At 43.8% G+C, this 27,288-nt stretch overlaps 2 protein-coding genes across 2 annotated transcripts; one reads left to right on the plus strand and one right to left on the minus strand.

Annotated features, from left to right (window-relative positions):
- Window positions 1-6,306: 6,306 nt before the first annotated feature.
- LOC123479503 (adenylate cyclase type 10) lies at window positions 6,307-9,651 on the plus strand. Its single transcript, XM_045193440.2, has 7 exons — window positions 6,307-6,589; window positions 6,675-6,771; window positions 7,232-7,350; window positions 7,615-7,732; window positions 8,126-8,324; window positions 8,843-9,048; window positions 9,559-9,651. Exons 1-7 carry the CDS (start codon window positions 6,307-6,309, stop codon window positions 9,563-9,565), a joined length of 1,029 nt encoding a protein of 342 aa, XP_045049375.2. The 3' UTR covers window positions 9,566-9,651.
- A 10,820-nt stretch (window positions 9,652-20,471) lies between these two features.
- Window positions 20,472-25,088, minus strand: TREML1 (triggering receptor expressed on myeloid cells like 1). Its single transcript, XM_024558048.3, has 6 exons — window positions 24,954-25,088; window positions 24,434-24,754; window positions 22,422-22,527; window positions 21,944-22,029; window positions 21,356-21,408; window positions 20,472-21,001 (listed from the first exon to the last, which is right to left on the minus strand). Exons 1-6 carry the CDS (start codon window positions 24,997-24,999, stop codon window positions 20,705-20,707), a joined length of 909 nt encoding a protein of 302 aa, XP_024413816.1. The 5' UTR covers window positions 25,000-25,088; the 3' UTR covers window positions 20,472-20,704.
- Window positions 25,089-27,288: the final 2,200 nt, after the last annotated feature.

Raw genomic sequence — 27,288 nt, forward strand, 5'->3', positions numbered from 1 at the left:
TTGAGCCTTGGTAGTTGTTGGCAGGACAATGGGAGGGATTTACCCAGGCCAGTCAGCTGCCAGGACTGGCTGTGACCACTGACCACCAAACTCTGCCCTCCACGGAGGATCAGCTGTGCAGGGGCAGGGTGGTGCTGCTCCAGTGTGATCTGTAGCTGTCCACTGGGTGTGCTGGCCCTGGGGTTTCCCTGGTGGTGCAGGCCAAGGTCAGCCCCTGCCTGTGTCTTGCCTGAGGCACCCTTCCTGAGCTATAAAGCAATGTGAGATGGCTACTACTTGTCCTGGGCTTGGAGATTCCCAGGGGAAGCTAAGCTGTGAATCTAGGCTGGCTGCTACTAGTGCCTGGCCTGGGGCTCACTGAAGCCAAGCTGTTGCTTATTTGATAGGATTTAGGAAGTTGTGAAGCGTGAGCCAAGACCAGCCATTCATATGGAAAAGCAGCTTGGGTGGGCCCATAAGTTGGATGGGGTAGAGTCTCTGGGGATCTCCAAGGTGCGTCAAACAGTGTTAGCCGTGTTTGATGGAGCCTCAGATATGGCACCGGCTTGCCAGCTGTGTGGGGGAAAGGTTAGAAAAGGGACAATGGCCTCTGCTCACCTTGATGCCAGACACTTCAGTTTCTCCCTGTATGCCACTGGTGCCTTTCAAGCTGCTACCCCAGTGCTGGAGCTCAGAGGGAGTGAGTCTGTGTAGTTGAGTCCATGTGTGAGTTCTTTAAGAGGAACTGCTTGGGGCTCCAGAAGTTTCTTCCACTGACTCAATTCCTGCTGCTTTTTGCAGCCAGAAGTTGTGGGGACTTATCATCCTGGCACTGGAAACCCTGGGCTGGGGGGCCTAGTGTTGGGCCAGGACTCCTTGCTCCCAAGATAGCCCTCCAAAATTTTTATCCACCAACATAGGTGTGGGACCAGACTGTACCGTGTCTGCACTCCTCCTACCAGTGTAGATGGATGTGGTTTCTGTAATTCCATAGTTGTCAGACTTCCATTCAACTCAATTCTGATGGTTCTGGGTGATGGTTGTCCTCTATTTTAGTTGTAATTTTGATGTGGTTGTGCAAAGAATTGAGCCATGTCTGCCTCTGCTGCCATCTTGACAGGAAGTCCTGTTTTGCTATTTTTAAAATAGAATCCTATTACTTATTCTCTTCTGTAGCTGACTTTTATTCTTAATAGTACAGATTGAATGTATGTGCACATTGATAGATATATATATAATTATAGTTACAGCTGCCGAGTACTACATTATATGCATATATCAGCCATTCCCTTCTTCATGTGCACTTAGGTTGTCTCTAATTTTTTTATTATTATAAACATTGCTACAGTGAATATTCTTATAAATATCTTTATTCTTTTGTGAGAGTGTTTCTGTAAGAGACATTTCCAGATGTGGAAATAATAAGGCAGGAGATATGAATGATTTTACATTTAGTAAATATACTGCCAAATTGTCTAAAAATATATCAATTCAAGTGTTTTCCATTTCTTTACATCCTTACCAACATCAGATATTAGTTTTTTTAAATCTTGCTAATACATAGATGAGTTATACTATATTTTAGTATCTGTTTTTATTAGTATGATGCATTATTTTTGCATGTTTATTGGTCCTTTATTTTTCTGTGAATTACCTAATAATGCCCTTTGCTTCTTGCAGTATACATAAATTTATATGTATATACATATATATAGAGAGAGAGAGACAGAGAAAGAGAGAGAGAGACACAGAGAGAGAATATGTGTTGGTGTAGAGTGGGAAAAAATGAGTAAGGGTGGTCAAAAGGTATAAACTTCAAGTTATAAGATAAGTAAGTCATGGGGATGTAATGTATAGTGTGGTGAGTATAGTTAATAAAACTGTATTGTATATTTGAAAGTTGTGAAGAGAGTAGATCTTAAAAGTTCTCATCACAAGAAAAAAATTGTAACTATGTGAGGTGATGGATGTTAATTAAACTTACCGTGGTGATTATTTTGCAGTATATACATATAACACATCATTATGTTGTACAACTAAAATTAAAAGTGTTATATGCCAATTATATCTCAGTTTAAAAGTCACATTGCCCACATTAAACCAACATCACAATATTATGTGTCAAAAATGCTAAATAAAGCAAGAAGAAAAAAACCGTACAGTTGGAAGTCTCCCCACCCCTGTCGCTCAGTCTGTGTCCCTTCCCCAGTGCTGCGAGTCTTTACGTGCTCCACCAGAGGGGCTCAGCATACGTGAGTATATACAGGCTCCCCTTCCTTTTTTATCTTGCTTTAAAAAAAATCATATCATTCTATACTACAACAAACCTCACCTGGGAATGAGATTCGTGTAACAAAGAAACTCTGGGGAAAGCACACTCTGAGATACTCCATTTTCAAAGACACATAGGAGTAAATTTGTTTGTTGTGTACGAATAACTTAGGACAGCTCAGCAACTTCTCACAATAACTTCTCACAATAACTTCTTTCTCCTTATTACTATGAAACTGAACAGAACATAATGTGTTGGGATAATTATTTAGCAGCTTATAAATAATGGCTCCATAAAACCATAGGAGAAGTTTTGTTAGAGGGCTGAGCTTTAAATTTTTTTGAATTTAAAATATAAAAACTAATTTTTGTGTAAACCTTAAGGTAATCTGGTTAGGAGAATAGAGCTAATGTGTATAATGCCTTTGAATGCCAAAGAAAATATTAGAGTTATCCATGGTATTACATCATTTGTCTTTTAACCAAGGTGTCTTTGGAACAAAGTGAAATAATTATTTCTTACCTTTATAAGAAGTTATTGTGCAGTCTTCCTACAATTATTCTAGAATCACCATAGACATGATCACTTTTTTGAAGGGTTTAGCCTTAGAACATGAAGGTATATGATAATTTCAGGTAGGTCTCCACTTCCTGCCCCACAATGACTATGGTGGTGCAGCCTGTTTAGGAAAAGAGATGTGGGATGTGATGATATTCCCAGATGCGTCTGAAGCATCTGAATCCCTGCCCAAATGACAATCCCACCTCAGTCTGGCAGCATCAGTTTCTAAATCACAGTCTTTCTCTACTGCTCACTGACAATAGTGTGGGAGACAAGAAATAAGGGTGCTCTCTCCTTAATCCTATTTTTTCACTCCTTTACTTGCTCATGGCCCTACCATGCTTGTTAGTGTGGCCAGGCTCTGCTCCAGCTCTGCTCATTCCAGCACCTCAGTGGCCCCAAGTACACATCCCAAAAGGAAAGAGTCAGTGTGTTATATCCATAGTATCTACCCACATTTACATTACTCTTCCTTGTTTTCTTATGTCCAGGTCTGTTTCAACATGGGACAGATCACCTTGGCCAAAAAACTGGCTAGGCAAGCCCTTCGACTGCTAAAAAGGAATTTCCCTTGGACCTGGTTTGGTGTTCTTTTCCAAACATTCCTGGAAAAATATTGGCATTCCTGCTCCCTGAACCAACGTCCGGACAACCCTAATGAGAAGTGAGAAGACTGGCCAAGTTGCCCTGGTCCCCTTTAGGGCCACAGAGAACTACAGTAGGACCCAACCTAAAGTTTGGCCACATTGAGCTGAGACTGCTGTTTTCAAGCATATCACAGACAGTTCTAGTTTGCCTTACTTCCCCAGCCACGTACATGTAGCAGGATGAGGACGTCCATTTCTGGAATGTGGTGGTACCCTGTGTCTTTCAGAAAAAGATAGGGGTGTGTGTGTGTGTACATACATAGATATATAACTAGGTAGCAATTTAATATTATTTCTCTGGTATAAAAATACTAAGTTGCTACCTAGTTATTGAGTTCTAATAACTTAGAGGAAATATATTTAACCAAAATAACAATTCAAAGAATGAACCTTTATAAAAAACCTCTCTGAGCTTTTCCTGATCAGGAGGGATGAGTTAAAAACATCAGTTGGATTTAAAGTAGTGGTATCCCAGAAACATTTCTGAGTTTGGAAGTCAGTATCTGGCCCACCAGTGGGTAGACTTGGATTTCCTGTGGGGAGGGATCGTTGGGCACTGGTAAAGAATAAGGTACGCTAACCACCCTGTGCTCCCAACAGAAAGAAGAAGTTGGCGGTCCTGCAGCAGCAGGTGCACTGCCTCTCACTGCTCTGGCAGCTCTACAACCTGGAGGCCACGGCCAGCAGCCGCAGGTTTGCCTGCCTGGCCGCTCTGATGCAGAAGAATTCAGCTGAGGAGTTTGCAAATGAAGCCCAGGTTAAAAAAAAAAAAAAAGTTCTTTCTTTACCTCCAGACCTCACTCAGAAACCTAAAATGCTAGGGAGAGAGACACGGCCAACTTCCTGGGTTTGAGCAGGGGTTTCTTAACTTACAGTTTATAGATGGGTTTTCCAGGCATGAGGCTACTTGTGAACTCCCTGAATTAAATGTAGAACTTTATGTGTGTGTTCACAAGAGCATTTGGGGAGTGGTGGGAGGTCAGGAAGGAGTCATAGCTTTCATCAGCTTCTCAAATAAGTTCATGATCTAAAAAAAGGATTCAAATTGCTGACTTAGAAAAAAAGAAGGAAGAGAAACCTGTCTTCCTAATTGTAGTCTGCCTGTCTGTTTGTGTGTGTGTCTTTCTCTGTCTCATCCATTTGTTCAACAAATAATAACTGATGAATACCTATTATATACCAGGCACTGATCTCAGTTTCAGGGAAATAGAAAATAAATAACTGAAATATATACTATGTTAGGTGATAATAAATTCCATGGAGAAAAATTAAGTGGAGGCAGCGAGACATGGGGTTCTAGGAGCTGATGGGTTCCAAGGCGGTCAGAGAAGGCCTCACTGAGCAGGTGACATTTGGTGACATCTGAAGAAGGTGAGAAAGTAAGCCCCATGGCTATCTGGTTGAAGAGTGTACAGGCAGAGGGCACAGTGAATCCATAAGGCATGCCCTCCGTGTTTGAGGAACAGAGAGGAAGCCAGTGTGACTAGATGGGGAGGAGGGGAGGAGAGGGAGGCAGGAGATGAGTCAGAGGGACTGGGGTTGGGGGGATGGCAGATCGTACAGGCCTAGTAGACCACTGCAGGGGTTTCGGCCTTTTCTCTAAAGATAGGAAGCCTTCGGTGGGCTCTTAGAAGAGAGTGACAGTGTCTACTTATTTTTTAATAAGATTATTCGTGCCCTGGCTGGTATGGCTCAGTGGATTGAGTGGTGGCCTGTGAACCAAAGGGTCACAGGTTCGATTCCCAGTCAGGGCACATGCCTGGGTTGCGGGCCAGGTCCCCAGCAGGGGGTGTGTGAGAGGCAACCATACTTTGATGTTTCTCTCCCTCTCTTTCTCCTTCCCTTCCCCTCTCTCTAAAAATAAATAAATAAAATCTTTTTTAGAAAAAGATTATTCTGGTGACTGTATTTAGAATAAACCGAAGGGGGCAAGATAGGAAGCAGGGCCAGTTAAGAGGCTGTTACAATAATACAGGCAAGTGATGGTTGGCTTGGATTGTGGTGGCAGAGGAAGAGAGGAGAGGTGGTTTTCTGTCAAGAGAGAGCCAGCAGGTTTCATTCATGGATTAATTCCAGGATGTGAGAGAAAGAAAAGAGTAAAAGATAATCCCAGATTTGCAGTGACCTACTGCAGGGCTAGAAATGCTCTTAAATGGGACAGGGAAGTCTATAGAAGGAACAGATTTGGGGGAAGATTGGCCACAAGGACAGATTGAGTTTGAGGTGCCCATTAGACGTCCAGGTGGAGATGGTAAGCGGGCAGTTGAATATACAAGTGTGGGGTTCATGAGAGAGGTCTGGCCTGGAGTTAGAAACACGGAATCGTTAGGGTGTAAGTGGCATTAAAGCCGTGCAACTTAGTGAGATCACCAAGAGAACGAGAAAAGGTCCAAGGACTGAGTTAACAGCTCCAGCCTTAAGGGCTCAGGGTCATAAGGAAAAACCAGCACAAGAACCTGAGAAGTGGCCAGAGAAGCAGGAGAAAAACCAAGAGATCGTGGTGTCCTGGAAACTTAGTGAAGATGATTCTGAGAAGTGAGTCATCAACTGTGTCAAAAGTGCACATACTTATGACGGAGATCTAGCAGCAATTCTGAAGAGCTGTAAGGAATAAAAATCAGAGACCTTAATTAGAGAAAACACAGATAAGGTTTGGCCACTGTTTTGAGAGGGAAAGTCTTGGATTAGAGAAAAGGGGCAGGTTGAGAAAGTGGTTGGTTTGAAGAACAGGCGGTGAGAATAGTCAAATTAGAAGTGTTGGTATGTTTTTGTAGCTGGAGTGGAGGTGAGTGGCAGGGACAGTGGAGTCCGGAGAGAAAGAGCAGCGTGGCACCAGCGTGGGCACTCATGCAGAAGAGGGACAGGATAGAAACGCAGTGTGAAAGTGCAGTCAGAATATTTTGCCCTGTGTTTGTCGCCCTGCAGGTTGTCTCCACCTACGTGGCCCTCTCCCAGTTCTCCCAGAACGTGGGCGACAGGGAGAAGTGGCTGCACTGTGAGCGAATGGCCGTTCAGAAAAGCAGCCTATGTTGGTTCTCCAGGGAGGGGTTGCTGGCCACAGCCCGGCTCATGCAGGCCTTGGCCTTCACCAAGCTCTGCCTCGGCCATCTTGACCTCTCCATCAAGCTGGGTAATCGGGCTTGGGTTGGTGGGCGTAAGGCTTTAGAGGCCAAGTTCACAACTAGACCTCACACAATGCTCTTTCACCTCCCTAGGTTTTCAAGCTCATGAGATATGCAGACATCTCAAGAAACCAGCTCTGGAGAATCTGGTTCTCTCAGTTCTCTTCAGATCTGCATTTCTGAAAAAGAAGTATTAAGATCACTTTTTGTCATTTCTATTTGTTGCCTAAGAAGGGAGGGTATGATCTCCCAGAGAAGTTTACAGAGGAGAGGGAGATGGCATTCATTTCCACAGCCAGGGCTGTCTCTTCTCTAGTCACTGCAGGAAGCATTGTCTTAAGTGTGGGGGTCAGGAGTGGAAAGTATAGGTTCTGGGCTGCTACATACTCTTTTTTTTTTTTTCCCATTTTTCTTTAGGGAGGTAGAGAATTGCAGTAGTTCTAGACCCTGGAAACTCTCTTAGAGGCATTTTCCCACTTCCTTTGCTTAGAGACAGCTCTGATCCCAGGCACAGATGCTCTCTATATAAATAGAGCTGTGGAGAAGAGGTGTCCCAGATGTTAGGCTGCTTCGAAGTTGTAAGATCCCCTCCTGTCCTGCACCATGGTCCCCTCTTCCTAGCTGAACCCAGTGGCTCTGTCTCTTGGCAGGTTTGATCTGTGTGTCCATGTGCTGGACAGTCAGTGGGCACTCATTTCCCAGGGTCATGACATCCTTGGCCTGGCTTGCTTCTATTCTGCTTGCTTAGATCTGCTGCTCTACGGAAAAGGTAAATCAGGTGCAGGGCCCTGTTGTATTCCTGCAGGATTCAGACCTTAGATGGGGCCCTAGGATTGGAACACAGGCACTCATGAGCCTGTCCCTCTGGCATGGCCTCTGCTCCCAGCCCCTGGCTCTATAAAGTCTAGGAACCACATTGTGATTCAGGGGGGTCTGCCTTTCAGATGTTGTCTCCTCCCTTGTACCACACACCCTCAAAACCAGTTCCTACACGGACAACTCCTAGTAACCTGGTTACCTTCTCTGTCCACAGGACTGCTGTATCGGCCCTTTGAGGAGTGTCTGCGTTTCATTCAATACTATGAGCATAGCTGCGTTCTAACTTCTCAGAGCAATGTCATGCTGGGGATCCACTCCTCTCTGGCCATGTGGTAATGTGGGGTGTATGACAAAAGGTAGAATTTAAGGACATCACGAAGGCATTATTTCACATCTCTTCTAAATACCATTCTTCACCCACTTTAAATACCATTTGCTTCCCACCCCCATCTCTTATTAGAAGGGTTCTTTTCTTCCTTTTCATTAGCAGTGTTAGGCCTACAGGTTGAAGATTAAGTTTAGGGTTACATTTCAGTGCTAGATGACCCATGGCAAGGCTGAATATCATTGGTCTTGCATGCAAGTTAGTAGCCTTGGCTACTTTCCGGTGTCACAATTCTCACTATCAAGGAGGTTTTAGAGCCTTAAAGAAATAATGTGTCTATGGAAGAGCCATGGCTGGTGAGCAGGGGACAGAGCTGAGAGCTGTGATTTTTTTCTTCCAGGTTTGCCCAGGACTCACAGTGGACCCTGTTTGAGCACCACTTCTCCAAGGCTCTCCAGTTGGTGAAAAGAACCAATGCCTCACTCTTTGGTTCACATGGCTTTGTCCGATTCCTGGAGTGCCACGTGCTCATGTTGCAGAAAATGCCAGAGGGTGTCTTCATGCACATTCGCCCAGAGACTCAGGGCCAAGTCACAAAGGTACCTGCTTCTCTGCTGGCCTTCAGCTAACACCTAAGTTGCAGTTTGACCCTGTGGTACTCTTTCTGCCACCTGCATCTGTCCCTTACTCTTCTCTTTGTAGCCTCTGTCTCTTTTTACCCCTTGAACCCCTTCTTTCCTATCTAGGAATTCTTTCCACCGAACTTACATACCCACCCAGATATTCTTGCATGTAAGTCAGGGCTGGATCCAAAGGCAGCAGAAGCCTTTGCACAACTACCACCCAGTACCATTAAAATGTTAGCATTTAGATCCACTCTGGCAAGTCTATAATGTGATACATCTCTCTACAGTCCTGCCTTCTGAGTCTAAGACATTCTAGTTCCTCTATATTTCAAAGCAACTTTCTGGCCCTACTTTTCCACCAATAACTCCTCCTTGTTCCCCCAACTCTGAGTGAGTGTGCTAAGTGGGAACTGTTATAAGTTCTGATAGAGTCAAGTGGAAGGAAGAAAGTACACTAATCCATGAACTAATGGACCTTCCTTTCCTTTCAGTACTTTAAAGAGTTTTTCTCTCGATGTGTGACCTGCCCTGTCTATCACCAGTGGGTTTCTGAGCTTAAAGCATCTGTAATGAGATATGGAAAGAGAGAATTCATGTCTTTGACTAACATCATCAGGCCTTTTGACACCTGCTTGAACAGGTTTTGGATAGACAGAGAATTCCTGGAGGAAAACAAGTCCTTTGAAGGAAATACGGAGTAAGCATTCCTTCCTGGAACCCTTGTCTGAGAAACATAAAGAACAGTCTCAGATTCTTACTCAGAAGCAGCCAAAGGCTTCACCTCCAAAGGAAGAAGGGGCACACGGATATAAGGAGTTAGTCCTCGCTCCAGAGATAATTACTCCTCCCTCACTAGTGCTGGACTCAGCCTAGACAGATCACTAAGTAATGCAAGGGCCTCTGCCAGACCCTCATTTCAATAGGTAGAATCCTTAAGTGTAGAAAGTTCCCACTTGGTCCAAGGTTAAACAACTACATCATTCCCTCTAAGTAGCTGGATAATCATTAAGGGAGAAAGAGCCTTAAAATAACAACGTCATGTCTACAAAGGTAAATTAATATATAGGCAAGAAAAAGAGAGGAAAGCATATAGTTTCTTGCCTCGGTCAGAGCCCAGCAAATCTCCCTTTTCAGGGTCTCAAGTTAAATCTGTAATTGCTGAGAATATTCTTTGTATTTGTGATATCTTTTATGTTCCTGTTTTCAGGATTTGACAGAGTGGCTGATGTCAAGGAGAATAGGGATGAAGAAGAAATTCAAGAAAGTAAATGTTAAAACAAAAAAAATCATCTGATGGGATCATGATTCTCTTGTTGTATATAACACAAAGAAATACCCCCAGTTCTCCTTCCTAAGATACAGTGTAGTTTACATATTTAATATACTAGCCTTTTACAGTCACGACTGTCTATATCTTTGTCAAAATAAAAACCTATGTTTGTGAAGCATGACATTTAGATCTTTCTTAACTCTGTGCTGTCATTTGCACAACTGTAGAAAAATTAAAACCAGGGGTAGGCCAGAGATCTGGGAGAGTTTGAGGGGATCCCACCTCATATAAGGTGAGAGCCATTAGCAGACAGGAAACAAGACCCACCTAAAGAGGTTGCCATCAGGTGAAGGCAGGCTGCCAGTGCGGATACTTTGGCATTGCTCTCTTTTGGCACAGGTGTGGAAACAGACTGCTTAGTCAAAGAACGTGTGTGAATGACCCATGGACAGAGACAATGGAGAGCGTATTGACTATGGGAGAGAGGGGTGGAGAAGGAGGGGGACTAAAGGGAAAAGAACTGGGACAACTGTAATAGAATAAACAAATTTTTAAAATTTTTTCTTTCTATTTATAGATTTGAGCAAGAGGGGAAGGGAGGAAGGGACACAGAGAGAGAAACATCAATTTGTTGTTCCACTTATTTATGCATTCATTGGTTGATTCTTGCATGTGCCCTAACCAGTGATGGAACCCACAACCTTGGCATATTGGGGCAATGCTCTAACCAAGTGAGCTAACCGGCCGGGGCTGCAATAAAATTTTTTTTTAATTTGTTTAAAAAGTCAAGGAATCTTTTGAGAAGTATATAGTGGGAACTGGTTTCTCCTTTGCAGTATGTGATTTTGATATTTCCATATAAAACTGAAATTGCCAGAGGGTATGACTCCAGCTCTCTTCTTTATTCTCCCCCTTCTGGAGCTGCTGTCTTTGGCCTTTATCAGTCTGATGGTCTTTCTTCCGCAGAGTACGACCTTCCCACTGATTTTTACACTCTATAATTCAATCATCTAGTGTTCATAAAGTCAGTTAACTAATGTTATGATAGCTATGTCATTTAACCTTCACTCCATGCTTGAAATACATTCTTTAAATCCTATGTCAATTCTGTGAAGCAACTATTTTTATTATCCTTGTATTACAGATGAAGAAGCTGAGGCTTAGAAATGTTTTATTCCAAGAAACACAGCCACAAAATGGAGCTGGAATTCCAACTACAATTTAATTCCAGAGTTTATGCTCTTAACCACTAGGCTATACAGGCTTTCGTGGGACCTAGCCTATAATAGGCTATCCCATACCCAGTCTTCAATATTTTGTTCGAATAACCAAGATCAGAATTTTAAGGGCCTGCAGGGAGATATTTGAGAAAGGGAGGCCTTGTACTTGCCATTTAAATCGTCCTGTTTGGTTTGCACATTCCCTCCTCCCCTCTCTCCCCAACCCCCTTTTACTCCACCTCTTGTTACCCTTTTTCCTCTCCCTCCATTCCCCTCTTGTCTCCCTTCCATTCTTTCATCTCTTAGCCCCTCCTTTCTCCTCCTCTACTCCTTTAAATTTCTGAGGGGCCATATAGAGTAGTGGTCAGGAGCAAGGACTCTGGGCCAGACAGCCTGGGCTCAAATTCTAACTCCGCTATGTATTAGCTGTGTTACTTTCATCACATAATATATCTTCTTCCTCCTTCACTTTTCTTTTCTGTAAACGAGGATTACAAATAGAAGAAAAGATTGTCATTGTGAAGAATAAATAAATATAAAGTGCTGGAGCAGTACCTGGCACATAGTAAGCACTCAGTAAATATTAGCTATTATTGTCAATTGAATTTTTATATTTAAAAATAGATAATACATTTACGTGGTACAAAACTCAAAGAGCAGAAGTGTATAACAATGAAAGTCTTTCCCGTTTCTGTCCTCCAGCCGCCAGTTTCCCTCCCCAGAGCCCATCTATGTTACCACTTCCTCGTGTAGCTGTAATATGAGTGTTCACTGTGCCTTTCTTTCCCACAGCGGTACTAATAAGACATACTGTGTTGCTCCCTTTTTCATTTATTCCCCTTTGGGCAACTTTTAAAGAATCTTATTGAGATAAAATTCATCCTGCTAAGGTGAGCAGCAATTCAGGGGCTTTTTTGTATCACAAAGTTGTGCAACCATCACCACTAACTCCAGAACATTCTTATCACCCCAAGAAAGGAACTCTGTGCCCATGAGCATTCACTCCTCACTCCCCCTTCCCAGAACCCTTAGTAACCACTAGTCTACTTTCTGTCTTTATGGATTTGCCTATTCTGCACATTTCTTACAAACGTGGCCTTTTGTGTCGGGATTCTTCCACTTAGCGTAATCTTTTCAAGGTTCATCCATGTCGTAGCATATTCTGTTACACGGATACGCCGCATTTTAGTTATCCATTCATCACCTCGTGGACATCTGGGTGGTTTCCACTTTTCAGCTCTCTGAAATGGCTGAAACAACGCTGCTATAAGCATTTGTGTACAAGTCTTTTATGAACATGTTTTCAATTCTCTTGTGTATATACCTGGAAGCCATTGCCTAAAATGAGGTTACAAAGATTTACTCCTCTTTTTTCTTCCAAGTTATAAAACTTAGTGTTATCAAAGTGTTATCTCTTACATTTAGCCTTTTGACTCATTTTGAGTTAATTTTTGCAGGCATGTGAGCAAAGTTTCCAAAATCATTCCTCGCCATGGAGATGTGCACTTGTCTCAGCACCACTGGTTAAACGGACTGTATTTTCCCTCATTGAAATGACTCGACACTCTTGTTGAGGTGTAGTTTTACTAGATGTGTGCGGTTTTCTTTTTCCGAACTCTCAGTTGTCTTCCATTGGCCTCCGTACAGATCCTTACACCAGTACACAAGTCCTGATCATGGTAGCTTTGCAGTAAGTTTTAAAGTCAGGGAATGTGAGCCCTCCAATTTTATTATTATTTTTCAAGATTTTTTTTCCTATTCTGGGTGAATTCTAGGATCAACTTGTCAATTATACAAAAAGGATAGCCCTAATTTTGATAGAGATTGTATTGATTCTATAAGTCTATTTGGGGAAAATTGCTATCTTACCGATATTAAGTCTTCTGATCCATGAAAATGGCTTATCTTTTCCATACATTTAGGTTTTCTTTAATTTTTTCAATGATGTTTTTAGTTTTCAAAGTATAAATCTTGCACTTCTTTTGTTAAATTTATGCCTGAGTATTTTATTCTTCATGGTACTATTATAAATGAATTTTTTCCTAATTTTCATTTTTTGATTATTCATTGCTAGTGTATAGAAATAAGAACAGTTTTTGCATATTGATGTTGTACCCTGAAACTTTTCTGAATTCATTTATTAGTTCTAAGTATTTTGTGGACTCCTTAGGATTTTCTCTATATGAGATCATGTCATCTGTAAATAGAGGTGATTTTGGGTCTTCCTTTCCGATCTGGATCCCTTTTATTTGTTCTCCTTGCTTGATTGCACTTGCTAGAACCTCTCATACACTGTTCAATAAAACTGGCAAGAGTGAGCATTTTTGTCTTCTGCTCAACCTTAGGGGGAAAGCTTTCAGTTTTTCACCTTTAGGTGTGATGTTAGCTGTAAGTTTTTTGTAGATCCTCTTCATCAGGCTGAGGAAATTCCCTGCTATTCCTAGTTTGTTGAATATTTTTATTGCGACAGGGTGTTGGATTCTGACAATGCATCTGCTGTCATCTATTGAAACAATCATGTAGTTTCGGTTATTTTAAAAAATTAATAGGGCATGTACCATATTGATTGTCATATGTGGAACCAACCTGGCACTCCTGGGGTAAACCCCACTTGGTCATAGTGTGTAATCCATTCTGTTTCTGGGTCTTACTTGCTAGCATTTTCTGAGGATTTGGGGGTTGGTCTGAGGATTTGGGGGTAGTTTTCTAACGATCTCTTTCTGGTTTGTGCATCAAGGTAAAACTGGCTTCTCAGAATGAGTTGTGAAGTATTTCTCCCTTTTCCATTTTTTGGAAGAGTTTGTAAAGGATTGGTTTTAATATTTTTTTTTAGTATTTGATAAATTTCACCAGAAAGGCCACGAGGGCCTGGGCTTCTCTTTGTAGGAACTTTTGTGATTACTAATAAACCTCTTAACACACTTGTTACAGGTCTGTTCAAATTTTCTATTTCTTGAGTCAATTTCAGTAGTTTCTGTCTTTCTAGAAACTTGTCGGTTTCATCTAGGCTATCTAATTTGTTGATATCTAATTGTTCATAGTATTCCTTATAATCCTTTTTATCTCTTAAAATCAGTAGTTCTTTCCCCACTTTCATTCCTAATTTAGTTATTTGAGTCTTCTCTTTTTTTCTTGGCCAGTCTAGCTAAGGTTTATCAATTTTGTTGATTTTTTTAAAGAACCAAATCTTGGTTTGGTTTGGTTTGGTTTTCTATTGCTTTCTATTTCATTCATTTTCTAGTCTCTAGTTCATTAATTTCTGCTCTCATCTTTATTATTTTCTTCCTTCTGCTTGTTTTGGGTTTAGTTTTTTCTTCTGTTTCTAGTTTCTTCAAGTGGAAGTTTTAAGTTATTGATTTGAGATCTTTCTTCTTTCTTAATAGAGGTGTTTACAGCTATGGATTTCCCTCTAGGCTCTGACTTTGCTGTATCCTCCGTGTGTTGATATATCATGTTTTTGTATCCATCTGAAAGTATGTCTAGTTTCTCTTGTATTTCTTCATTGACCCATTGTTATTTAGTAGTGTGTTGTTTGATTTCCACGTATTTGTGAGTTTTCAAAATTTACTTCTGTTATTTATAATTTCATTCCATTATGGTCAGAAAACATACTTTGTATGGTTTCAGTTGTTTTTAAATTTATTGAGATTTGGTTACCCTGGAGAGTGCTGCACGTACATGCTCCTGTTGGGTAGAGGGCTCTGCAGATGTCTGTCAGGTCCAGTTGATTTATAATGTTGTTATAATGTTATAATGTGTACTAGTTCCTTACTGATATTCTGTCTACTTGTTCTGTCCAGTATTGAAAATGGGTAGTGAAGTCCACAACTGTTACTGTTTCAGTGTCTCTTTCCCCCTCTGTTCTGTCAGTCTTTGCTTCGTGTATTTTGATACTGTACTGTTAGGTACACATGTAATTATGATTGTTATAGCTTCTTGATGGATTGACTCTTTAATCATTAGAAACTGTCCTCTTTTTTTTGGTCATGTTTTTGTGTTAAAATCTATTTTGCCTGATAATAGTGTAGCCACTCCAACTCTCTTTAGCTAGTTTGCATGGTACATATTTTGCCGTTCTTTTACTTTCAACATACTGGTGTTTTGAATCTGAAGTTTGTCTCCTATAGGCAGCATATAGTTGGATTGTGTATTTTTTTAAGCCATTCTGCCAATTTCTGCCTTTTAATCTACTTACATTCAGTGTAATTACTGATAACATAGGATTAATGTCCGCCCTCTTGTTTTCTACTTATCGAATGTTTTTCCCTCTGTTCCACTGCTGTCCTTTATTATTATGCAGGGTCCTGGCAGAAGTAATGCCTGCTCGAGTGTGGTTGGCAGGGTAATAATGTGAGTGTAATAATTTATACTTTTAATTTGAACATTTCACCTAAAATGTCATATCATGTGCTTGACTATGATATTGTTATGTTACAGAATTACATGCTTATGATTTCGTAATAAAAGATTTTGTAATAAAAAGGAACATTATTTGTGCCAGAGCCTGTATTAAATAGGTAATTTTTGTTTTATTTTATTTTTAATTCCTTTATTGCTTTTTTTAATATATAATTTTGAGTTATTTTCTTAGTGGTTGCTGTGGAGATTATAATTAGCATTCTAATTTAAAACAATCTAGTTCAGATTAATACTAGCTTAATTTCAGTAATATACAAAAACTTTTCTCCTCTATAGCCCATTCCCTCCTTCCATTTTATATTGTTACTGTCATGAAATTTACATTTTAATAAATGGTGTTTGCATCAGTTGTGCTTTATGAAGTTGTGTTTGAAAATCATATAAGAGGGGAAAACACATTTTTCTTGAGTAAACATCCCCTGAATTGGTGCAAGCCATTGTTTAACTTCCAGAGTTCTGAAAAAGTGGAGTCTGACTATTTTTACCAGTTTTCTTGTTGCTTTTACGGATGAGAGAATTTTTTACAGGTCTTTAACCACCATTTTTGTTTAAATCACTCTTAGTATACTTCTAATTTGCATTTCCCTTATATGAAGTTAAATATCTTTACTGTGTTTCTTTTTCCTTTTGTGTGAGCTGTATGTATATATCCTATTACCATATCCTATTATTTGTTTTCATTTGATTTGAAGGGTTAGGGAAATGAACTCCCTGCCTTTGTATGAGATGCAGAATTTCCCTTCATTTTGTGTTTTGTCTTTTGTTCATGGTGATTTTTGTCACAGAGAAAAAGGTATCAGTCTTTTCTTAATTTATTTTAATGTATCAATTTTAATGTATACATGAACTATGTTAGGGCTTCTCAATTTTGTATAATACTTTAAAGAGCTTTTTCCTAAGATTGTTTTAATGATTTACCAATGCTCTTTCAAATATTTTTAATATCAACTTTATCAAAATATAGTTTACATACATATCTATTTTTACTAAGAGTTTTCACAAGTGTATACCCCCATGTAACCACCACCATAATCATGACAGAGAACATTTCAATCACCCAAAAAAATTATTTTAGGCCCCTTTATAGTCATTCCCACTTCACCACCAGCACAGAATACTCTTATCATTTTTTCATTGCCTTTATACCTAAGACTATATCCCCCTTGTCATTTTTTAAGCTTTTTTCTTTTTAATTACTTTATTGTTGTTCAATTACAGTTGTCTGAATTTTCCTCCCACCACTCCCCCCAACTCCAGCCAATCCCACCTCCCTACCTTGCTTCCACCCTCCCCCTTGGTTTTGTCCATGTTCCTTTGTAGTAGTGCCTAAAAACCCTTCCTCCCACTGTCCCCTCCCCGCTCCCCTCTGGCTATTGTTACATTGTTCTTAATTTCATTGTCTCTGGTTATATTTTGTTTGCTTTTTTCTTTTGTTAATTATGTTCCAGTTAAAGGTGGATTATATGGTATTTGTCCCTCACTGCCTGGCTTATTTTACTTAGCATAATGCTCTCCAGTTCCATTCATGCTGTCACAAAGGGCAGGAGCTCCTTCTTTTTCTCTGCTGCGTAGAATTCCATTGTGTAAATGTACCATAGTTTTTGGATCCACTCATTTACTGATGGGCACTTAGGTTGCTTCCAGCACTTGGCTATTGTAAATTGTGCTGCTATGAACATTGGGTTCATAGGTTCTTTTGGATTGGTGTTTCAGGATCCTTAGGGTATAATCCCAGCAGTGGAATTGCCAGGTCAAAAGGCAGTTCCATTTTTAGTTTCCTGAGGTAATTCCATACTATTTTCCACCGTGGCTGTACCAGTCTGCATTCCCACCAACAGTGTACTAGGGTTCCCTTTTCTCCACATCCTCTCTAACACCTGTTTGTTGATTTCTTTATGATGGCCATTCTGACCGGTGTGAAGTGGTATCTCATTGGGGTTTTAATTTGCATCTCTCTGATGGCTAGTGATGCTGAGTATCTTCTCATATGTCTCTGGGCGCTCTGTATGTCCTCCTTGGAGAAGTGTCTGTTCAAATCTTCTGCCCATTTTTTAATCGGGTTTTTTGTCTTCCTGGAGTGGAGTCATGTGAGTTCTTTATATATTTGGGAGATCAAACCCTTGTCCAAGGTATCATTGGCAAATAGTTTTCCCATATAGTTGGTTCTCTTTTCATTTTAATGCTTTTTTCTTTAGCCATATAGAAACTTTTTAATTTGATGAGATCCCATTTTTTTATTCTTTCCTTTATGTCCCTTGCTTTAGGGGGCATATCGGTGAAGATGTTGCTGCATGGAATATCTAAGATTTTCCTGCCAATGTTTTCCTCTAGGACTTTTATGGTGTCATGACTTATATTTAAGTCTTTTATCCACCTTGAATTTATTTTTGTGTATGGTGTAAGTTGGTGCTTGAGTTTCATTTTTTGCATGTAGCTGTCCAGCTCACCCAACACCATTTGTTGAAGAGGCTATTTTTACTCCATTTTATTCTTCTTTCCCCTTTGTCGAATATTAACTGACCATAGAGACTTGGGTTTATTTCTGGGCTCTCTGTTCTGTTCCATTGGTCTATATGTCTGTTTTTATGCCAGTACCAGGCTGCTTTGATTACAATGGCCTTGTAATACAGTTTGACATCAGGTATTGTGATCCTTCCTGCTTTGCTCTTCTTTCTCAAAATTGCTGCAGCTATTCAGGATCGTTTATAGTAACATATAAATTTCTGAAATGTTTGTTCTACATCTGTGAAATATGTCATTGGTACTTTAATAGGGATTGCATTGAATCTATAAATCACTTTGGGTAGTATGGCCATTTTGATGATGTTAATTCTTCCAGTCCGTGAGCATGGTATATGCTTCCATTTTCTTCCTTAATTTCTTTCTTCAGTGTGTGTAATTTTCTGAGTACAGATCTTTTACCTCCTTGGTTAGGTTTATTCCTAGGTATTTTATTTTTCTTCTTGCTATATCAAATGGCATTTTTTTTCCCTGATTTCTATTTCTGCAGTTTCGTTGTTGGTGTACAGGAATGCCTTTGATTTCTGAGTATTGACTTTGTATCCAGCTGTTTTTGCCAAATTCATTTATTAGGTTGAGTAGTTTTTTGGTGGAGTCTATAGGATTTTCTATGTACACTATCATGTCATCTGCAAACAATGACAGTTTTACTTCCTCCTTTCCAATTTAGATGCCTTTTATTTCTTTTTCTTGTCTGATTGGTGTGGCTAGGACTTCCAATACTATGTTGACTAGGAGTGGTGAGAGCGGGCATCCTTGTCTTCTTGCTGATCTTAGTGAGAAAGCTCCCCTTGTCATTTTTATCTCATCCTTCTTCTTGAGTAAGGTAGCTAATACTTTATCTCTTTTTTATTTAATTTCATTTCAAAGAATTAGCTCTTTTATTCATGTATTAGTTATGTTATTTTTCTCCTTTAAAATCAACTAGTTATTTGAGTGAGATGTTTAGTTCTTGTTGTTAAGGGTGTGAATTTTCCCCTAGGAACTTCTTCAGCTGAGTTCCAAGGGTTCTTCTAATGTGAAGCAATCATCTCACTATGTCACCTGAATTTTCTTTGCTTTGTTTTCATGTGTTTCTTATAATAAAATTTAGGTCAGTATTTTCATCTTAGAAGTTACGTATAACTATGACTTTGATTGGTATTCAGTCACTTCCTACCATGAGCAATGGTGGAATTGAGGTCTTCCTCTTCCATCCTTCCCTCTTCTCCCCCAGCCCATTGGTTATCTTCCTTAGTGCTTTCCTTCGTACTGCTAAATATACTTTTACTTCTGTCAGGTTCAAAAAGTACAAAATACATCTAGACTAGGCTGTTTTTCCCAGAGGAGTTCTTTTTAGGCTTTTTTCTGCCCATCCCCCTCATTCTTCCCCCATTCTCCACCCCCTTACTCCCTACGAGGCAGGTCCTCAGTCATCTTAGTCAGGAAAAATGAGGACTTAGTTGACGGGGTCAGCTGCTGCCTCCACAAGGGACAGAAGTAAATTTAGGTTCGGTCATAGACGGAGACTCTATCAGGGAAGCTCAGAACATCCTGCCATAGCTCCCTAAAAATAGCATCTCTAGGTTTATACAGCTGGAGCCCAGGGCACAGCCCCTGCCTGTCCCTTCTGAGGTGCCTAGACCAAGCTTAGGGCCCTTCCACATGGGGAAAACCTCTTTATGCCTAGCTCTCCATGATTGCGGGACAACTAGATTCCTGAGCACCTTGGCCACTCATCTCAATGTGGGCAAGCATCTTCAAATTGAATTGTTTCCAAAGAAATCCTCACAGAAATCTTAGAGTCCCTCCCACCCCCCACCTGGACTAGCTTTTATTTAAACTTAGCCATGGCCACACCCTCATTATCCATTCCCCTTCTCCCCACCCCCATTTTCCACTTGGGCTCTACCCGAGTTCAGGCCAAAAGGAATAGTGCTACCATACGGCCACCCTGTTGAGAGAGGCAGCTCTGGCAAAACTAATGTCTGCAAAGGTCTTTATCTCCTGGTCTTTGAAAATCCTTTGTCCTACCAAGGGATAATATTGATGCATATTTGTGTTTCTGTCCTTATTCCTATTTTTTTTTTCAGCCCCCTTTCTCACACCCCATGTATCCTGGGTCTCCTTGTTGTTGTTGTTTTGTTATTTTATTTATTTATTTTTAGAAAGAGGAGAAGGGAGGGAGAAAGAGGGAGAGAAATATCGATGTGAGAAACAGTCAGTTGCTCCTTGGACATGACCTGATCAGGCACTGAACCCATAGCCCAGGTTTGTGCCCTGATCTGGAGTTGAAGGAGCGACTTCTCACTCTGCGGAACCATGCCCAGCCAAGTGACCCACTCCGGTCAGGGCTGTCCTGAGTCTCCTTTAATCATTATCCCCCTCTCCCCATGATATGCTGTCGTAACAGAAGATGTCACTTGTTTACAAGGTGTACGGCAGAAGCAGAAAAGATTTCTAGACTCAAGGAAATGAATCTATACTTTCAGGTATCATGAGAAAAGCAGGAAATACTTTTGAAGAAGACTTCTCCGTGCCCCTTGAAACTGCATCGCAGTGTCCAGAACAGGGAGTGAAACCTCTTCCCACTGGCTGGGCAGGCAGGAGACCATGCAGTATGATCCAGACTGTTCAGTTCACAGGCCATGTAAATGGTCAGACTGGGCCCTTCCCTTTCCCCTCAAACATCAGGAGTTCATATATCATCATTTAGCATTTATTTAGCCTAGGGGTGTAATGGCAGAGGAACCAGCATGGGAGGCTTCTCCAAGACACCTCAGTCACAGCCAATCGTCACTTTCCAGGTCAGAAAGGTCAGGACACTGAGCCCTAACGTCCCCAGTTGCTCTGACACACTGAGCACCCAGGGCACGGACGGGCTGGGCGGACGCACAGAAGGAGGCCGGGGATGGTCCCTGTGAGCACGCAGTGCGGTGAGCAGCTCAGCTGGGGGGGGTCTGGCTATTCGGGGGATCCTGGGCTGGCTCCCCGGAGGCCCCTCCACCCTTATGCCCTCCAGGGAAGATGACTGTGGCATATGTCACAGGCTTGGAGCAGGTCAGAGGGGGTGTGGAGGATGGGGCTGGGTATGGGGGTTTCCTTGCTGGGGGCTCAAAAGGTAGGCTGGTATAGGTGGTATTGTCAAAGGAAGGCGGTGAGTCGAGCCTCGCATATGGGATGTTCGACGGCACATCTACAGCCAGTCCAGAATCACCGACGTGGACCATTGAGGAGGGTGCCTATAACAAAAGCAGGCCAATCAGGGAAAGAGAGGGCACCTTCCTCAGTCCCAGTTCCCTTTGGGGCAAATCCCAGGACCACACTGGATCTGTCTCTCAAATCCTGAATATCTCAGTGGGAAAGAGGGCTTCTTGAAGATTTTTAAGCCCCAAGTTTTTCCCCAAATCTGGGAAGGTGGGATACCAAGGTGGGAAGGTGGAACGATCAGTACCAAGTTTATAACATTTAGGAAGATGGTTTGGACCCCAACTAGGCCCAATCCTTTCTCCACCCCATCAGCCTGGGACCCCTCAGTGAACATGGCAGGTGGAGGGCCTGGGGAAATTGGCTGGGAGCCTGCAGAGGCCTCTTACCATGCCTGGAGCTTCGCTGCTCTGGGATTGGCCACAGAAAACAAGCCTGTTCCCTGCCGAGACAGAGGACAGCAGCACAGTCTGCTTCCCGTCCTGGCTCAAAGCCCATCCCCTCATCGGCTCCTTTTTCCAAGTCTGGACTTACCTTCCCCACTCCCACCACTGAACCTCTCTCCCGGGACTCCACAGCCTCTCCCAGCCTGCCCTGACTCTCCCCACGCACACTTACTGCTTTCACAGCTCTGGTCCAAACCTGCCTGGACGCTCACCCTAGCTCCAGAAGACCTTTTCCCCACCTCTCCAGTCCCCTGTCTGTAATGCCCCTCCCTCGCCCTTCCCAGTTCCTGTCTTTCCCGGGACCTGCTCCCACTGAATCTCCTTCCTTCCCTCTGCCCCTCAGCCATGGGAATTCCAGGGTCTGGGGGCAGACCTAGAATGTAGGTATTGCTAATGCCCAGACAAGCTAATTGCTAATGCCCAGAAAAGCCCCTCTGTAGGGGGTAGACCTACATTCCTGGCCTTGTCCGCAAGACTGGCTAACAGGCCCAGAGGGGCCATGCTGGGGTAGGAGAATGGACCACTACCTACCTTTCTTTCTGGCCAACACAGCAAACAGCACCACTGCCACCACCAGTAAGCCCAGCAGCAGCGCAGAGCCCCAGATCAGGGGGATGCTGAGGGACACAAAGGGACAGGTGAGCTTGGCCCTCAACCTACCTGGCGGCTGCTACCCAGGAATCCTGGAGCAATGACACAGGGTACAGTTCTTGGCGAGCCATGGTTGGGAGAGGGAGATTTGGGGAATAGAATGAGGAGGGTGGGCACAGGTGGGGCAGAATAGACACATGACCAGGGTATTCTGACTGTAGACCCTGCAGGGTGAAGGGACTGTTGCTGAACTGGGACAGAGAGGTATGTCTGTCTGTCTGCCTAGCTGCCTCATCAGAAGTTCCCCAGGAAAGGAAGGAATCATAGGGTTTCTCTTTGGTTTAGTCTGAGGCTCTAAACAAGCCATATCTTCACCATCACCCTTGTCCAGCCACCCAGACACCGTTCTTGTCTGTACCTCTTCTCATCCTGCCTGGGTTCCAGAGGGCTGGCACTGGCTACAGGGTCTAAGGAAAGGTCCTCAGCCAAACTGTCAACCTCCTCTTCCTCGTTCAGGCCAGGAGCTGAGTCAGAAGGAAATATTTAGTGAGCATATACCCATTGGGAGCAGGGTTAAGGGCCTGTTGAGGTCTGCACGATGGGGGAATAGAGCTGAGGAAGGAGAGGTTTGCAGTGAGAAACACAGGGGAGGGTGTTGGGGTATTCCTTAGGGGCCTCTCATACTGGGGGCCAGGGAATGGCATTCTTTATGCTTCACCTGACTGTGAATATGTCCACTTTCCCCTCTACCGCCACCTCCCACCCGCTTCCTTCCTATTTCTCTAAAGGGCTCAGCACAGCGACCCAGCTCTCTTCACACACCTGCCGCCATGTGGCCCCTTGCAGGCTGGCTGAGCCCCACCCCGAGCTCTGCCCTCAGCATCTAAAGAACTGCAGGGTCAGCCCTAATGTGACACATGCCAACTGACCCTTGCTGAGGGAATGCCCAGATCCTGAGACCCAGTTTGGTGACAACGCTTCTGTCATCCCTACAACGTGCTCAACTTCAGTCTGAGGGACTTAGGGTTGGCTTCTCTGGACCTGAAGATCTGTCTTGGGAACCTGGCCAGTCCTTCTAGTCTCTCTGGGAGGGCAGCCTCACCCTGTTCTTCAAGAGGGCCACCATTCCTACTCCCCGCCCCCCATGCCAAACCAGGAAAGCGAGGTGCTGTGGCCCCAGTCTTGCTGCTTATGTCCTGCTGTCCTGGCGGCTTTGAAGCCACCACGGAGGAACCTCCCTGAAATGAAAAGCTTACCTGAGCTGCCCCCACATCCTCCCTGGACACCGTGCTCCACCTGCCTGCCCAAACATGCGTCGTCTACAGCTGTTGGGGCCCCACACCTGCCAGTGCAGGTCCTGCCTCCCTGCCCCTCCTCCAGCGCACCTTGTCTTCTCACGATTGCAGGAGTTACAACCTTGAGCTCCCAGGCCTTCGAGTGTCAAGGAAGGACAAAGATGACTCGGATGAACAGGAGTGCACTTTTAAACATAAAATAGTAATCATGGACTCCAGATAAGAGGGATTCTCATGACAACTTAGTCCATCCACTTAATTAACAGACAGGGGGAAATGCCTTTCTTGATTTGTTATTTGGGGATTGGGCACAAATAACCTGAGAAGAGACCTGAAAATGAAAAAATGTCAGCATCCCTAAGAGAAAGTTACCAGCAGTCTCTCCTTCAGCAGCTAGCGGACCATTTTCCCTCCAGAACATTTTTTAATAACATCCTATTTTTCTGGGAAAAATAATTTTAATACTTTCAAGTTTTGTCTAAATTAACGCTTAGACATTAGGTAGCTATAGCCTGTGTGAGTGAAATCTATTGTTTAAAAAAAAGTGCTTTCTATACTAGAAATTAGGTTTGAGAATATTAGCTTAAATAATAATGACACTTCCCCCATTTTTAAAACCGAATGAGTTGAAGTAATTCATGCATTGCCCATGCCTGCCTCAAGGTGAGACACACACTAGATTCTCGGTGAAGACTTATACAGTTAAATAAGATACGAATTCAGTAATGTTCAGGTCATCGAAGCCATTATTATAGGAATTAAAAAAAACTGGATGATATAAAAGAGTAATTCAAGCTCATGTGCCCAAATTAAAACTTTGTTTAAAACATTTCCAAGGAAAAAATTAGCATCAAGTATGTAGGAAATGCTGGATGAGGAGGCCAAGGCCATGGGTGGGGAAGAGGCTCTGCCTTCCTAGGGTAGACCAGCCTGTGCAGGGGGGAGGAAGGAGCTGCATTTGGCTGTTTTATCTAAGACTTCTCACCCAGTTTGGTTTCCGTTCCTTGCGGAGCTGTCAAAAGAATGTCTCCTCCTGAGTCCTCTATCCCAGGGTCCCCACCCCAGGAGCCAGGAGCAGTAGGTGGGTGGAGGGAGGGCAGTTCAGAGGAGCAGTGGGCAGCCTAGGACAACTCACCTGCAGGGAGGATTTTCAGAGTCACTCTGTGCACTGTCTGGGGCCCAGTGTCTCCCTCCACCACACAGCCGTATTCCCCAGCATCCTCCTCCCTCAGGGCAATCATCTCCACCTGGAGCAGGCCACTCCCCAGGTCAGTGAGGAATGTGCGGCTGTGCCCTGGGGCCCCGCGATCCACTGCTGAAGACACCAAGGGCTGGCACCCCTCCGGCAAGAACCGGCACCACACCTTCCGAGCTTTGAGGTCCTGGAGTCCGTAGAGACAGTGCACCTGAAGGGAGCCCCCCATGGGTGCCTGCAGCTCCTCAGCTGAGCCCTGGCCTAGGGAAGGAAAGGATGTGGGAGTGTTAGACAGGCGTTGGGGGAACCTCCTAGCCCACCCACTGGCATAGGGACACAGGGACCTAGAGGTCCACCTTCTGGGCCCTACACTTGTTATTGTTAGCACAATAATGTCGATTATTTCTAGGCATGGAACAGATTATGCAGGGCCCAGAGTACTGCTCTTTCTGAAGCTTACCTGCGAGTCCCAGGAGCAGCAGCAGGAGGAGCAGGTTGGGACCCATCGCTGGGCAGGGAGATGCAGCTCAGGGGGCTCGCCTGGGCACTGACACAGCATTCCCCCGGGGGCAGGAAACATCTGCCTCAGACAGTCACATGGGGCTCTCCGTGACCGTGGGGTGGGAGGCAGGCACTGGCGGGGCCCTCCATGGGTGGGGACAGGGAGTGCTTCCAGACGCTGGTTGGCCTGTTGCTCAGAAACTGACCCTGAGGGCAGGGAACAGAAAGGCAGGGCTGGGGCCCAGCTAAGGAATAAGGTGGGAAGGTCAAGGCAACTGGAGGTCATTAGAGAGACAGGAAAGATGATCTTCAGGGTCTTCCCAATACAGACTCTGAGGATGCAGAGCTGGAAGGAGGGAGACAGTGTCCTACCCATGGTCCAAGGCTATTCTGGTTCTAAAATCTGTACGTGTGTCCCCACCTAAGCTTTCAGATTGTCCTCCTGTGGTCCGGCCTCACCACAGGAAGTCCCCCCTTGACGGCGGACCTGGCCTGTCCTTGTTTACCCCACTGGGAACTCCATAGACCTTTCACTGTGGGCCCACGTTTTTCAGTTCTGGGACCTGCATTCCTTGTCTGACAATTGCTCCTCCATTTTCTCCCCGCCCCACCCCCGCCCCGCCATTTTTCTAGAACTCCCTAATTAGTCCGATGTGGAACCTAATGTGTTCATCTCATTTTCATATTCTTTCTCTCTTAGTTTTCATCTTTTTTTTTCCATTTTGTTCTGAGTTTTGGAGATATCATCTTTTCCTTCCATCCCTTCTATTATTGTCTTTTAAATTTTTATTTTTTTTAGTGCTCTTAATTTACAAGATTTCTTATCCTCCAGGCATTTTTTATTTATACCATTTTTTTTTAACAATACACTATCCTCCCTGTTAAGAAGAAAATTCTTTATGAAGATTTTCACATTTCTGCCTGGTCTGGGACTTCGAGCACAGGACACTGGCCAAGCTTTGCTCCGGGGTGAAGGTAGGCTTGTTTTGTTTTGTTTTATTTTCATTTTATTTTTCAGTTAGAGTTTGCATTCCACATTATTTTGTAGCCAGGCAGATATTTATTTTGTTTTTCAGTAGGAGAGAACCGTGAGGCTCTGAGGAATTAAGGAACTTGCTTAAAGTTTCTTAGTAGGAGGCGCACAGCTGGCATTTGAAACCAAAGTATCCGACCTCCTCTCATCCAGTGTGCCCCCCAGAGAGTCCCGGGCAGGGGATCCCAATGGCGAGGAAAGGCTCGCCAGTACCAGGCACGCGGCCTGGCTGGCCTCCCAGCAAAGTCGTCAGCATTGTGCAGAGGGGGTGGGCGGCAGGAAGGGGGTGCCCGGCTCAGTTCAGGCTCCACTCTGTCTTGATGACTGTCCTGCCTGGGGACAGAAGGAGGAAGTTTCACGTGCCCCTGAGTCAGAAGGCCAGATCGGACAAGAGAGGCGGCCTCATTGGGGAGTGGGCGAGGCAGGGCTGGGCAGGGCTCTGAGGCTGGAACACAGAGCTGCCTCAAGGATTCAAAACCCCAGGGCCCACACCCAGGTTAGAGGCCAAGCAGCCACGTGGCCCAGGGCAGAGGAGCCCCTTTCCTCCTCTTTACCCCTAGGAGGTCTGGGTCCAGTTTCCCTTCACTCTAGGCCCTGAGCGGGGTGAGTGTTCTGAGGACTGAGATGAGGTTCACTACCACACCCTCCAGGTGCTTCTCAGGTGCTACCTCTGACTGCCCATTAGAATCCCCTCACCCCACCCCTTCTGCACTCCCAACACGCCCGACCAGCTGCCTGACTAATTCACCATTTCCTCTCGCCTGCCGTCAGAGCCTGGCTCCGCATGCGCAGGCATCTTTGCCTGTTTTGTCCATTCTGTGTCTCCAATGCCTAGAATTGTCCTGGCACAGAAAAGATCCGTTAAATGAATAAATGAGTGAATGAGTAGGACTGAACTAGAGGGAAGGGCACCGTGAATGCCAAGTGCAATTTGGATTTCCAGGCTCTACTGGGGACTTTGGGTAAATCCTTTCCCTTACGAGACTCATTTTCCCTTCTGTACAATGAAGGGCTTTGATCAGTAGTTTCCAGTTCTGCTGTGTTACCCTCTATAACTCACGCTTTGTCATTCCTGTGGAAGGGAAGTAACATGATGAAAGCAAAGCTCCAGGAAAGACGAGTCAGCTGGGAATTGGATGGACTGGGGGGTGGGGGTGGGGAGGGAGGAGGGAGGCCTGGGGCAGGGACACCAGCCACAATCTTAGGGAACTTATGGACAGGAGGCAGAGAGAGGAGGGGAGGGGAGGGGAGGGGAGGGGAG

Source organism: Desmodus rotundus, chromosome 11, assembly GCF_022682495.2.
Source record: "Desmodus rotundus isolate HL8 chromosome 11, HLdesRot8A.1, whole genome shotgun sequence".
Lineage (NCBI taxonomy): Eukaryota > Metazoa > Chordata > Mammalia > Chiroptera > Phyllostomidae > Desmodus > Desmodus rotundus.